Source organism: Calidris pugnax, unplaced genomic scaffold, assembly GCF_001431845.1.
Source record: "Calidris pugnax isolate Ruff unplaced genomic scaffold, ASM143184v1 scaffold324, whole genome shotgun sequence".
NCBI lineage: Eukaryota > Metazoa > Chordata > Aves > Charadriiformes > Scolopacidae > Calidris > Calidris pugnax.
This window is the reverse complement of record NW_015091153.1, coordinates 86,277-97,554: the sequence shown is the minus strand read 5'-3', so window position 1 is coordinate 97,554 and position 11,278 is coordinate 86,277. Positions and strand designations below refer to the sequence as shown.

Below are 11,278 nucleotides of genomic sequence, written 5' to 3'. Positions count from 1 at the left end.
CATCTTCCTGGGGGGAGGGCGGGATGTTTGGGTTTAGGGGACCCTTAATAAACCCTGGGAACATTGCAATGGGGGAGCTCGTTTTCTCGGGGGGGGGGCGGGATTTTTGCATTTAGGAGACCTTTAATAAACCCTGAGAACCTCTCATCGTTTGGGGGGGGACTCATTTTCTCGGGGAGGGAGGGATTTTGGGGTTTAGGGGACCTTTAATAAACCCTGGGAGCATCTTGTCGGGGGGGGGGCTCCCCATCCCCTCCCAACACCCCCTTTGCAGCCCCCATCCACGGTGCCATCCTCCTCCAGGGGGGAGGCCATCCCACTCCCAGCACCTTCCTCAGGGGTGCACAGCTCACAATTAAGCAATTAGGTAATTAGTGGGGGGGCAAGGGGGGGGAGGGAGCCGAAAAAACCTCCCACTCCCCGGGATTTGGCTCCTGGGAAGGAGAAAATAAATGATCCGTAAAGTTTCCATCGACGAGGACGGGGAGAGCGGCTCTGGAGGAAATAATACCAGTATGGGGTGGGAGCCTTCATACTGGTGGAGGTGGGGTCCATACTGGGACGGGTGCCCACATACTGGTGTGGGAAATCGCCATACTGGGATAGGGGTCCTCATACTGGTGTGGGTAGGGTCCATACTGGGACAGAGACCCTCATACTGGTGGGGGAATGTTTCACAGTGGGACTGTGACCCTTCATACTGGTGGGGGCGGGGTCCATACTGGGACGGGTGCCCACATATTGGTGTGGTAAGGTTCCACACAGGCTCAGGTGTCCTGATACTGGTGTGGAAAGGCTCCATACTGGGACAGAGGCTCTCATACTGGTGTGGGAGATTCATACTGGGACAGACAGCCTCATGCTGGTGGGGGTGGGGACCATACTGGGTTGGGTGACCCCATACTGGTGCAGGAAAGCTCCATACTGGGACAAGAGCCCTCATGCTGGTGGGGGTAGGGTCCATACTGGGTCGGGAGGCCTCATACTGGTGTGGGTAGGGTCACTACTGGGACAGAGAACCTCATACTGGTGTGGGAAAGCTCCATACTGGGATGAGGGCCCTCATACTGGTGTGGGTGGGTTCCATACTGGGATAGGGGTCCTCATACTGGTGTGAGAAAGCTCCAGACTGGGACAGAGACCCTCATACTGGTGTGGGTGGGTTCCATACTGGGATAGGGGTCCTCATACTGGTGTAAGAAAGCTCCAGACTGGGGTGAGAGCCGTCATACTGGTGTGGGGAGGTTCCATACTGGGACAGAGACCCTCATACTGGTGGGGGTAGAGTCTATACTGGGACGGGAGCCATCATACTGGTGTGGGTAGGGTCCATGCTGGGACGGAGGTCCTCATACTGGTGGGGTTAGGGTCCATATTGGGACAGGAGCCATCATACTGGTGTGGGATGGCTCCATACTGGGGCAGAGACCCTCATACTGGTGGGGATGGGGTTCCATAATGGGTCGGGAGCCCTCCCTACTGGTGCGGCCGGTGCCCGTGCTGGCTCCGTGACCCCATACTGGTATTTGAGGGGGTCCATACTGGTCCCAGAGACCCTGCCACCGGCTCCCCCCACCCCTCCCCTCCCGCGCATGCGCGCTCCGCCCCGCCCCTTTCCCGCGCACGCGCAGGACACGCCCACCCTGGGACACGTCCCTCCCGCGTGGGAAAGGGGCGGGGCGCTCAGTGCGCACGCGCACGAGGACACGCCCACCCTGGGATCGCCCCGCCCACCTGGAGACCCCCCTCGCAGCCCCCGGCGCATGCGCAGCTCCGGCCACGCCCCCCAGCCTCGCCAAAAAGGGCGGGGCGCAGGCACCGCCCCCCGGCATGCGCACTGAAGGAAGCGGCACGCCCGGGCGGGGCGAGGCGGTGCCCTCAAAGCCCCGCCCATTCCCCTCCAAGCGGGCGTCTCATTGGGCGGGGCGGTAGCGAAGGGGCGGGCCCTTTGGAATCCCGCCCTGCGCTCTGTGCGCCTGCGCAAGCGGCGGAGGGGCGGGGCTAGGAGTTGGCTCCGCCCGCCGCCGCCGGGCGGCGTTGTCATAGCGACGGCGGCTGCGCGGGAGGAGGCCAGGCCGCGGCGGCGGGTCTGAGAGGCTGTGCTAGGCCTTGGGGGGGGCCCTGAGGGTGGGTTTAGGGGTCTCCTCTGGCTGGGGGGGGTCTATGAGGGGATGTCCCGCACGAGAGGCTTATGGGGCAGCTCCCTGTGGGGAGCATTCCCTTTTCAGGGGGTTATGAGGGGCTGTTTTGGGAGGGGGTGTTTCTGCTTGTGGGGGGGGGCAGGTAGGCCCCTGAAGGGGCTGTCTGTTTGTTGGGGTTGCCTAAGAAACTATGGCTGTCGGTGGAGGCGGCTGTGTTTCTCTTTTGGGGGAGTAGGTGTAGGGGTGTAGGTCTGTCTCTGTGGAGGCTGTTGGATTCTGGGGGAGGGGGGTTCTGTTTTGAGGGGCTGTGTGGAAATGAGCCCCTGCTGGGGTGCCCCTCCTTGTAGCGTGCTGAGGAAGTCACTCCTGAGGGGGGCAGCTGGCTGGGGTGGGTGTTGGGGCCCCTAGGAGGGTGTTTCTGTGGGGGGGTGTTTCTCCAGGGGGTGTTGGGGATGTGGGTCTCCGGGGGGGGAGGGTTGTTCCCTGTTGTTCAGGGTTTCTTTGGCCAGAAGCAGGTGGAAAAACCCTTTTAATGACCAGGGCTGCCTTTTCTGCACCTGCCATAGGTTATGTGGCTCTTCTACAGCAGCTGCAATGGGTTCTGTGCTTTCCCTCTCCATTAACGACCCTGCCTCCAGGCGGAGGAGGGAGGCTGAGGATGATGATGATGACCTGCTCGATAGCCGAGACCGCGTGGAGGACATCGCCAAGTTTCCCTATGTTGAATTCACGGGGCAGGACAGCATCACCTGCCCCACTTGCCAAGGCACGGGCTGCATCCCCACAGGTAATTACTCCTCTCAGGCCTGATTACAGAAAGAGAACCTTCATTATTTCCCTGAGCCACCCTAATGAACGTCTAAAATGAATTAACATGTTCCGTTTGCTTTCCAGAGCAGGTCAATGAGCTGGTGGCTCTGATACCCTACAGCGACCAACGGCTCCGTCCCCAGAGAACGTGAGTGTGTAGAGAGAGAGAGAAAATTGCATTTTGTGAAGAGCAAACAGAGGGCTCTTTTGTCACTTAACTGCCACAAGTGAAGGCTTCAGCCAGGCTGCGGCCTCCCCTTCATCTGGTGGGTTTGTTTTCATCTCGGCCTGCCAACAAATACAGCGGGAGTGTAAGTTTTAAATGCTTCCTGTGAAATCCCACCGTGGTGTGAAGGTGGAAACAATGACCCTACTCACAGACTTCATCCCTGGAGCTTTTAGAAAGAAACCCCTTGATTGACAGCGCAAACGCCAGGTTGGGAAAACACGATGGGGGCAAAAAAAATCATCCTTTGGTTCCTCCTTGCCAAAAAAACTCTTTAAAGGGTGACAGTTTTGAGTAATTTCACATATTGAAAACGTTAGAGCGGCGCTTCTGGGTCCCTTCCGGGGAAGAATAAATGGGATTTGTTTGCTGGCTGGGGTGGGTTTGGGAGAGGAGGCCTCTTGGGGTGGCAGATGCTGGGTTGGGGCGCAGGAGGTGACCCCTTCCCTGCCTTTCCAGGAAACTCTACGTCCTGCTCTCGGTGCTGCTCTGCCTGCTGGTCTCTGGGCTGGTGGTTTTCTTCCTTTTCCCCCACTCCGTCCTGGTGGATGATGGTGGGATTAAAGTGGTTCGGGTCTGGTTTGACAAGAAGAACTCCGTTGTCATTCTCGCCATCACGGTACAACTCTTTTTTTTTCATCTTTCTGTGTTCCTGAGTGACTAAATTCCATGGAAGGTTGCTGCTACCCCTCTCTCCCCCCACCTCTTTCCACCCAGGCCACTTTACGGATCAGGAACTCCAACTTCTACTCGGTGACGGTGACCAGTCTGACCAGTCAGGTGCAATACATGAACACTGTGGTGGGCACCCAGCAGATCACCAACGTCTCCAGCATCCAGCCACGGAGTGACAAACTGGTATTCACCTTTCATTGCGCCTTGAAGTCACCAAATCCAGTGTGAAACCCATCCCTACGGCGAGTTAACTCCATTATAGTCTTAAAACCTTTAAAGTTTGGCTTGGTAAAATATTCTGATGGCTGGAGTAGCCTCAGCTTTATGCTGAAAGGTGGGGAAAAACTCCAAAAAGGGTGGATATAAGCAGGATATGAATGTATTTTTTTTCTTTTATCTTTTACAGGTGAACTTCACCGTGAAGGCAGAGCTGGGAGGACCTTTCTCCTACATGTAGTAAGGATTTACCGCTCTGTGTGTGTAGCTGGGGAGAGGGCAGGTTTCAGCCACTTTAATTAGAATTTGCCTGTAAATGACTCGTTTTTAATCTTAACTTCCTGGAAAGTGACTGTTTGCTCGAAATGACTTGAAAGGCCGCTTTGTCGGGATGTCGTGACGTGGCTTTTTGGAGGCACCAGGTCTCGGGTTGAGTGAACACTGGAGGGAAAATATCATCAGAAAACACCGAGAAATGTGTGTTTCTCTACAACCCTGCACTGACGTATATTTCTCTGGGTTTTTTTTTGGTCTCTTCCAGTCTGTTTTGCACGTTTCCGAAGGTGAAGGTCCATAACATCGTCATCTTCATGAGGTGGGTGGTTCTCTGCTGAGCTCCTGACTCAAATGGGGAATCGCTGCCGCAGCAGAACTTCGGGTACATGGAAAAAATCCCAGCCCCCTTCACCATGTCGGCTTTTCATCCCAGCTGGTTGACACCGTGGGGTGAAATGTAGGAGGGAGAGGAGAAGACACCGGACAGATCCACACTGAGCTTTCCCTTGGCGGGGGGGGGAAAGCTTGGCACAGAATCAGTGAGTGTTATGGGGTTGGAAGGGACCTCTGGAGATCATCCAGTCCAACCCCTGGCCAGAGCAGGGTCACCCAGAGCAGGTTGGATTCATTCGGGGTGGGGTTTGAATGTCTCCAGAGAAGGAGACCCCACCACCTCTCTGGGCAGCCTCTGCCAGGGCTCTGCCACCCTCAAAGTCAAGAAGTTCCTCCTCGTGTTGAGATGGAACTTCTTATGTCCCAGTTTGTGCCTGTTCCCTCTTGTCCCGTCACTGGGCACCACTGGAAAAAGACTGGCCCATTCCTCCTGACCTCCACCCTTGATGAGATCCCCCCTCAGCCTTCTCTTCTCCAGCCCCAAAAGCCCCAAGTCCCTCAGCCTTTCCTCATCAGGGAGCTGCTCCATCATCATCTTTGTCGCCCTTTGCTGTCCTCTCTGCAGCAGTTCCCTGTCCTTTTGGAACTGGGGAGCCCAGAACTGGTCCCAGTGCTCCAGCTGGGGCCTCCCCAGGGCAGAGCAGAGGGGCAGGATGACCTCCCTTGAGGTTCTCCACGCTCTTCCTGATGCCCCCCAGGATGCCGTTGGCTTTCCTGGCCACCACATTGCTGGCTCCTGGGCATTCTGGTGGCCAGGTGGACCCCAATTCAACCCCAATTTTCCTGCCCGTTGAGCAAAACCCTGAGGTTTTGCAGCTTCCTAAGGGCAGGAGGAGTTGTGTGATGAGCCTTAAACCTCCCAGGGGTTAAATTTTGATGGAGATATTGCTGTCATTGGTCTTGTCCTCCCTAAACTGCCCTTTTTTCCCCCCTCCCAGGACCTCGGTGAAGCTCTCCTACATCGGCCATGTCACGCAGAGCGCTCTGGAGACCTATCATTACGTGGATTGTAGCTCCAACTCCACGGTCGCCCTCGACCCCCTGCCTCTGCTAGCCCCCAAAGCCAAGAGCGAGCCCTGAGGGCGCAGCCGAAGGGACGAGGAACTTCCCAGTGGAAGCAGAAGGAGCACGAGTGACTTTGGTGGGAGATATTTGAAAGCTCCAGGTCCCTTCCGTGCTGCTGGTCTGTCCACGGAGCCACCTAGGGGTGTTATTTATGTGCAAACACCTGGGTTCCCCCCAAAAAAGTCAGGGTCCTGCTGTTCCCGCTTCCCTCAGAGCTACTTTTTGGTAGGGAAACAGTATTTTTGAGCTTTGTGCTTTGGGGTTTGAAGATCCCAAAGATTTTTAGAGTTGACTTTCACAGCCATTTGGGAAGCTTTGGGGCCGGCGTCGGGTCCTTTCAGGGGGAAACTCATTAATTTATTCCACTTTTTTTGGGTCGGTGGCGGCATCTCGCTATGCTGGCTCCTTTCCAAGTGGGGCTTGATTAAAAAGAAAAAAGGGATTAATCCTTTTAAGGAAGGCGGAGATGAGGCTTCAGCCTCTTGTCACTTGTAGCTAGAAGGAGGTAAAAGGAATCGGAAACCCTCGGAACGCGCTCCCTCTGAGCTGGGGTTTTTTATTTGCTGGTGGCTGAGGCCACCTACAGCAAAGGACATTGAAATGCCACCGTCCTTAACAAGGACACGAAGGCTCTGTGTGAATCTGACTTCCTTCCTACTCCTCCTCCCCGGGAACTCAGGGCTCGTGGTCGCTTTGTCCTTGTCCCTGCTGGATTTAAAGGGATTTTTGTGGGATTTTGGTGTTTCTCAAGGCTTTCCCTCCTGGGAGCTGCCCCTTCCCCACGGTCTCAACCCTGTTCTTTAAGCCAATAACTGGGAGAGCTCGGCCCTGCATGGTTCTCACCCCCTTTGAGTTGGAGAATTTCATTCTGCTGTTGCCTTTTGTAGGTTTTTTGGGGGGGGAATTTGATTCATTTCCTCCCTCCTCCGGCTGCCTGGTGTGTGTGTGTGGAAACAAAGCGCAGGTAAAAGCCGTGGGGAAACAAATCCCGAGGGGTTTTTCAATGAAAGATACTTTATTTTGTGTGTGAAATAAAAAAATGCACCTTGTTTTTTATTAAGAGGGGGCATTTTTCCCTCTGATGGGGTTTCTAGAACTGAATTCTACTTATTAAAGCGGAGTTGTACCTTGTTGGAAGAAAAGCTCTGGTTTTTCTCCTGTGGAAATCAAACTTTGGGGAGTTTTCAACTCTTTGCTGGAGTTAACTCCGTGGTGTCCTCTCTCTGTGATGATTTTTGGGGGACGGGGCCCCAAAACCCTCATCTGGGGGAGCAGCCAAGCCCTTCCCGGTGTCACCTCCAGGACCAGTCACCCTGTTTTTGGTGGCCATCTCCACCAAAACCTCTGGTCATCTCCATCATGAGCCTCTCAACCCATTTCATAACCCCTTTCCCCCCATTTATGATGAGTTGAACTTTCTTTTTTTTGAGGAAAATGAGGAAATCACGAGTTTCACTCTTTATCCAGCCCCTTTCCTTCCCCTGCTCCATGGTTTCCCCTCTTGGGGTGTCACAACCTCCTGCTCCCCAACATCCCCCTCCCCACCCATGTCTCCTGCTCTTCAGGACCACATCCTACCAGCAGGGTTGATTTTTAACTGGGTGACTTTTTTTTTTTAAGGGGGCGGGGGGGCTCACTAGAACCCCAAAACCTCCCCTGCTTGGCTCAACAGAGCAATTTTACCCCAAATTACTTGGTGAGCCGGAGCTTTAATAATTAAGGGGTGCCCCCCGGGTGGTGTGGCAAAGCACTTGGCCTTTTAAAGGGGCGGTTTATTTTTGAAAATCCTTCTTAATCCTTCCTAATGATTTTTTTCTGCCAATATTGGGGTTGTTTTGGTTTTGGTTTTTTTTTTTTTTTTTTTTTTTTTTCTTGTTGTTGAAGGTTTTTCTTTTTTTTTTAAAGATCCCAGCCAGGGGCTGCCTCAGGTGCTTCAGCTGGAGCCGGCGCCAGCTGCGAGTGCTTAAAATCCAGACAAGGGCCCCAAAGTAGCAGGTTTTTAAAGGGTTTTTTAAAAATTATTATTATTATTTTAATCCTTTAAAGTTGTCATTTCTCTTAATGAAAAGCTGCGGTTCCCTCACTATCGGGGGATGCAAAAAGCTGAGGTTTTTAACAAAAAAAAGCTGTCGAGAGACTCATAAACTCCCCTGTCCCTAAAACTCAGACCTCGTGGTAACTCTTGGGGAGTCACTGGGGGATTTTTTTCTTGAAGATATTAAAAAAATAATCAACTCCTGAGGCTTTTCCTCTAATTAAACAGCCTTTTTAAGAGAATATGTAAATTTTCATGAAGCCTAAAGGCGCAGCTCGTGATGGCTCGAACCCTCCCCCCTTCAAGATATGGCCTGAAATTGTAGTTTTTTACATGTAAAATGGGATAAATCCTGCGGGGAGGGGGGGTTAGAGGCACCCCCCTGGCCGTGGCTGTGCTGGTTTGGGTGAGGACTGGTCCCAGCAACCCCCTCCCCACTGGTTTTACTGGGGGACGAGAAACCCCCTGCTGTGGGGGTTCAAGATTTATCACTTAAAATCCTCTTCCCCTTCCCTTTTTTTTTTGCCTTTTTGGGGGATTTACCTGTTTCGGTGGTTTTGGGTTTTTTTTCCTCTTAGTTTCAGGTTCCCTCAACCCAGAAAAGTTGGAGATTTGACCCAAAACCTGAGAAATGGGGGGGGAAAGGGATCCGACCGCAACAAATGCCAACAAAAAAAAAAAAAACCCAAAGCCCGAAATGACACGTATTTTCCACCAAAAGTTGTTTTTTTTTTTTTGTTTTTTTTTTTGTTTTGTTTTGACTTTTATATCAACTGATGTTAAAAAATACAGACTCGTTTTACAAGAATAGCACCATTATTGACACAGGTAGTCAAGATTTATTGATACAGGCATTGGATGGACCAGAGCTGACCCACAGCTGAATCTGTTACTAACAAGACAAAATAGTTCTGGATGTGATAATCAGTGGCAGCTTTGGCTCTAGTGACTGTGAGATGGCAGAATTCAAGGTCCTGGAGAGACTGATAAAGGAGAGCTCTCTGAAAAGATTTGATCCATTTCTGTTTATAGTCTTGTAGTAAGTACAAGGAGAAAATTTTTAAAAAAAAAAACAAAACAAACAACAGAAAAAAAAAAAGGCAACAAAACAACAACCAACAACAATCAAACACACAAATAAAACAATTTTCTCTTTTTCTTTCTGGTTTTTTTACAAGAAGCAGACCGGGCCGATATCCACCCCAAACTCCTGCTCGGCTCCACCAATGTCCATAGGTGCAATATCTACAATGGGCAGGCGCGAGGTCTTCTGCGACCGGTACTCGATGACCGTCTTGCCCCATTTGCCCGTGTGTTTCTGGGGAGAAAAAGCACAGAAAACAAGATGTTTTTAGATGTTCCTCAACCTTCCGAACCAACGACCATCCCGACTCATCGTCTACCTTGTTCTCTCTCCCATGGACTCACCGTGCAACCGTCCTCCAAGACGCTGTAGGTGAACCTGCTGTTGCCCTCGGCTCTGATCTCCACGTCGTTGGAGCCCTGGATGAGGATGGCCTTCTTCAGGTTGCCCGTCTCCTCATCCATGTAGGCCACGCTGTTCTTGCAGTGGTAAGTGACGTTCTGGGAGCCTTCGGTGGAGAGGAGGCGGAGGAAGGTCATCTGGATGTTGGCGGTGTTGGGAGCCAGGTCTTCATCGCCGTAGCTAAACTGGAGGGAAGAGGCAAGAAGTTAAAGCCAGGAGGCGTCACGACGGCCCTATTTTCATCCATCTTTTGAGGGAACTTCCCTATTTTTTCTTAGAATCATAGAATTGTAGAATTGTTTAGGTTGGAAGAGCCTTTTAAGATCATCGAGTCCAACCATCAACCTAACTCTGGTAAAAACCCATCACTAAACCATGTCTCTAAGCTCTCTGTCAACCCGTCTTTTAAATATCTCCAGGGTATTTCTCCTAAAAATTGCTCTTGCTCTTCCCAAAACTAGAAGTATCTTCCCAAAACTAGTCAGCCCAACTGACCCAACTCCAAGCTTTCAATATAGTCCTCCAAAACACAGTTCCTGGTAGAATGTCCATCAACACAACCCTGAGGAAGGACATCCCAACCCTCCAACCAGACCCCCAACACCTTCCCCCTGCTCAACCTTCCCGTTCCCGATGAAAAGCCCCCAGCCCCGGTGGGGATGCTTACGTGGAAACCGCCGTTAATGGTCTCGGCAAACCAGACGTGCTTCTTGTCTTTGGTCTTGCTTGTCCACCAGTTCTTCTTGGGGATGCTGCTGGGGTTGGGGTAGACACAGGTCTCGCCCGTCTCCATGTTGCAGAACACTTTGATGGCATCCAAAGTGCAGCCCTGGTTGGGGTCGATCCAGTAGTCTCCTGTGGTGACGAAGGGGACAAAGGGTGTGTGAAGAGGAGGTTTTTGAGGTCAGGGCGAAGAGCATGGTGGTTTTGGTTGTCCCCTCAAGGTTTGGGGACAAGGGAGAGGAGGGGAAAGAGGTAGAGATGGAGGCTCTTTACCGCTCTTCCACTCGGGATGGCAAAGCTTGATGTCGCGGCAAGTCCTGGCTGGGTTCTTCTTGGAGCCCTCGGGGCTGCGGATGCTCTCGATCTGGTTGTTGAGGGACTTGAGGGTGGCGTCCACCTCCACATCATGCTGTCGCAGGCCACCCGCCGCCTCGTCCGCCCGCATGTAACGGATGGGATCGGGACCCTTCTCCGGTTGACCCAGGCCAGCGAAAGCCGACATGTCAATGCCGGTGCCGGGGGGACCGGGAGGACCGGGGGGACCTGGGTTTCCAGGAGGACCCTAGAGGAGGAAGAAGATGCCATCCATGATGGGCTGCTCTAGGAGGTGGACCACCCATCCTTCCCTGTGCGTCGAGGGTGTTTTTAACTCACCGCGGGACCGGGTTCTCCGCTTCGTCCTCGGGGGCCAGGGGGTCCAATGGGGCCGGGCATGCCGTTGGAGCCGTCTTTGCCAGAGGGGCCCACGGGGCCGGGAGGACCCTACGAGAAGAGCCCAAAGTTTGGGGGAGGTGGTGGGTCAGGTCGTTGTAAGACCCTCCCCCAGAGCAGAGAAGGTGCTGGGGAGCCATCGTTGAGGCGGGGGGCTCAAGGATGGAGGTGCCACCTTCTCCTCTCCTGTCCCCCAATGCCACCTTCTCCTCTCCTGTCCCCAGATGCCACCTTCCCCTATCCTGTCCCCAAATGCCAGCTTCTCTCCTTTCCCCAGATGCCACCTTCTGCTCTCCTGTCCCAAATGCCACCTTCCCAGATGCCACCTTCTCCTCTCCTTTCCCCAGATGCCACCTTCTCCTCTCCTGTCCCCAAATGCCACCAGGCAGGCCTTACCCTGGGACCGGAGGGACCCGCAGGACCAGCAGCACCTTGATCTCCAGAAGGACCCTGAGGAGGAAGAAGGAGGGTGTGGGGGGTGTCACCTCCTCTCCTGTCCCCCAATGCCACCTTCTCTCCTG

At 53.3% G+C, this 11,278-nt stretch overlaps 2 protein-coding genes across 5 annotated transcripts in view; one reads left to right on the top strand and one right to left on the bottom strand.

The window, feature by feature from the left end:
• The first annotated feature begins 2,031 nt into the window (after positions 1-2,031).
• TMEM106C (transmembrane protein 106C) lies at positions 2,032-10,009 on the top strand. 4 transcript variants are annotated; one of them, XR_001413895.1, is made up of 9 exons: positions 2,054-2,127; positions 2,708-2,928; positions 3,036-3,099; positions 3,637-3,796; positions 3,895-4,035; positions 4,259-4,308; positions 4,610-4,663; positions 5,676-5,878; positions 9,016-10,009. XR_001413895.1 is itself a non-coding variant. In XM_014959309.1 (8 exons), exons 2-8 carry the CDS (start codon positions 2,736-2,738, stop codon positions 5,815-5,817), a joined length of 804 nt encoding a protein of 267 aa, XP_014814795.1. In that variant the 5' UTR covers positions 2,032-2,087; positions 2,708-2,735; the 3' UTR covers positions 5,818-6,933. The 4 variants fall into 4 exon arrangements, 3 of the variants coding, with proteins under 3 accessions (XP_014814795.1, XP_014814794.1, XP_014814796.1); XM_014959309.1 differs by lacking the exon at positions 9,016-10,009 and having other exon boundaries at positions 2,032-2,087; positions 5,676-6,933; XM_014959308.1 differs by lacking the exon at positions 9,016-10,009 and having other exon boundaries at positions 5,676-6,933.
• Positions 8,965-11,278, bottom strand: part of LOC106898177 (collagen alpha-1(II) chain-like) — a 30,797-nt gene continuing 28,483 nt past the window's right edge. Inside the window, exons 29-33 of the mRNA XM_014959289.1 lie at positions 10,701-10,808; positions 10,320-10,608; positions 9,991-10,178; positions 9,266-9,508; positions 8,965-9,155 (exon numbers count right to left, since the gene is read on the bottom strand). Of these exons, the coding sequence (XP_014814775.1) occupies positions 9,009-9,155; positions 9,266-9,508; positions 9,991-10,178; positions 10,320-10,608; positions 10,701-10,808 (975 nt within the window). The 3' untranslated portion in view covers positions 8,965-9,008. The remainder of the gene's footprint in view (positions 9,156-9,265; positions 9,509-9,990; positions 10,179-10,319; positions 10,609-10,700; positions 10,809-11,278) is intronic.

Excerpts from the sequence above, each read along its gene's own strand:
- TMEM106C (XM_014959309.1), top strand. The coding sequence starts at position 2,736 with ATGGGTTCTGTGCTTTCCCTCTCCATTAACGACCCTGCCTCCAGGCGG. Across the intron at positions 3,100-3,636 it reads CGGCTCCGTCCCCAGAGAAC|GAAACTCTACGTCCTGCTCT; the intron begins GTGAGTGTGTAG and ends CTGCCTTTCCAG. Across the intron at positions 4,309-4,609 it reads GGACCTTTCTCCTACATGTA|TCTGTTTTGCACGTTTCCGA; the intron begins GTAAGGATTTAC and ends GGTCTCTTCCAG.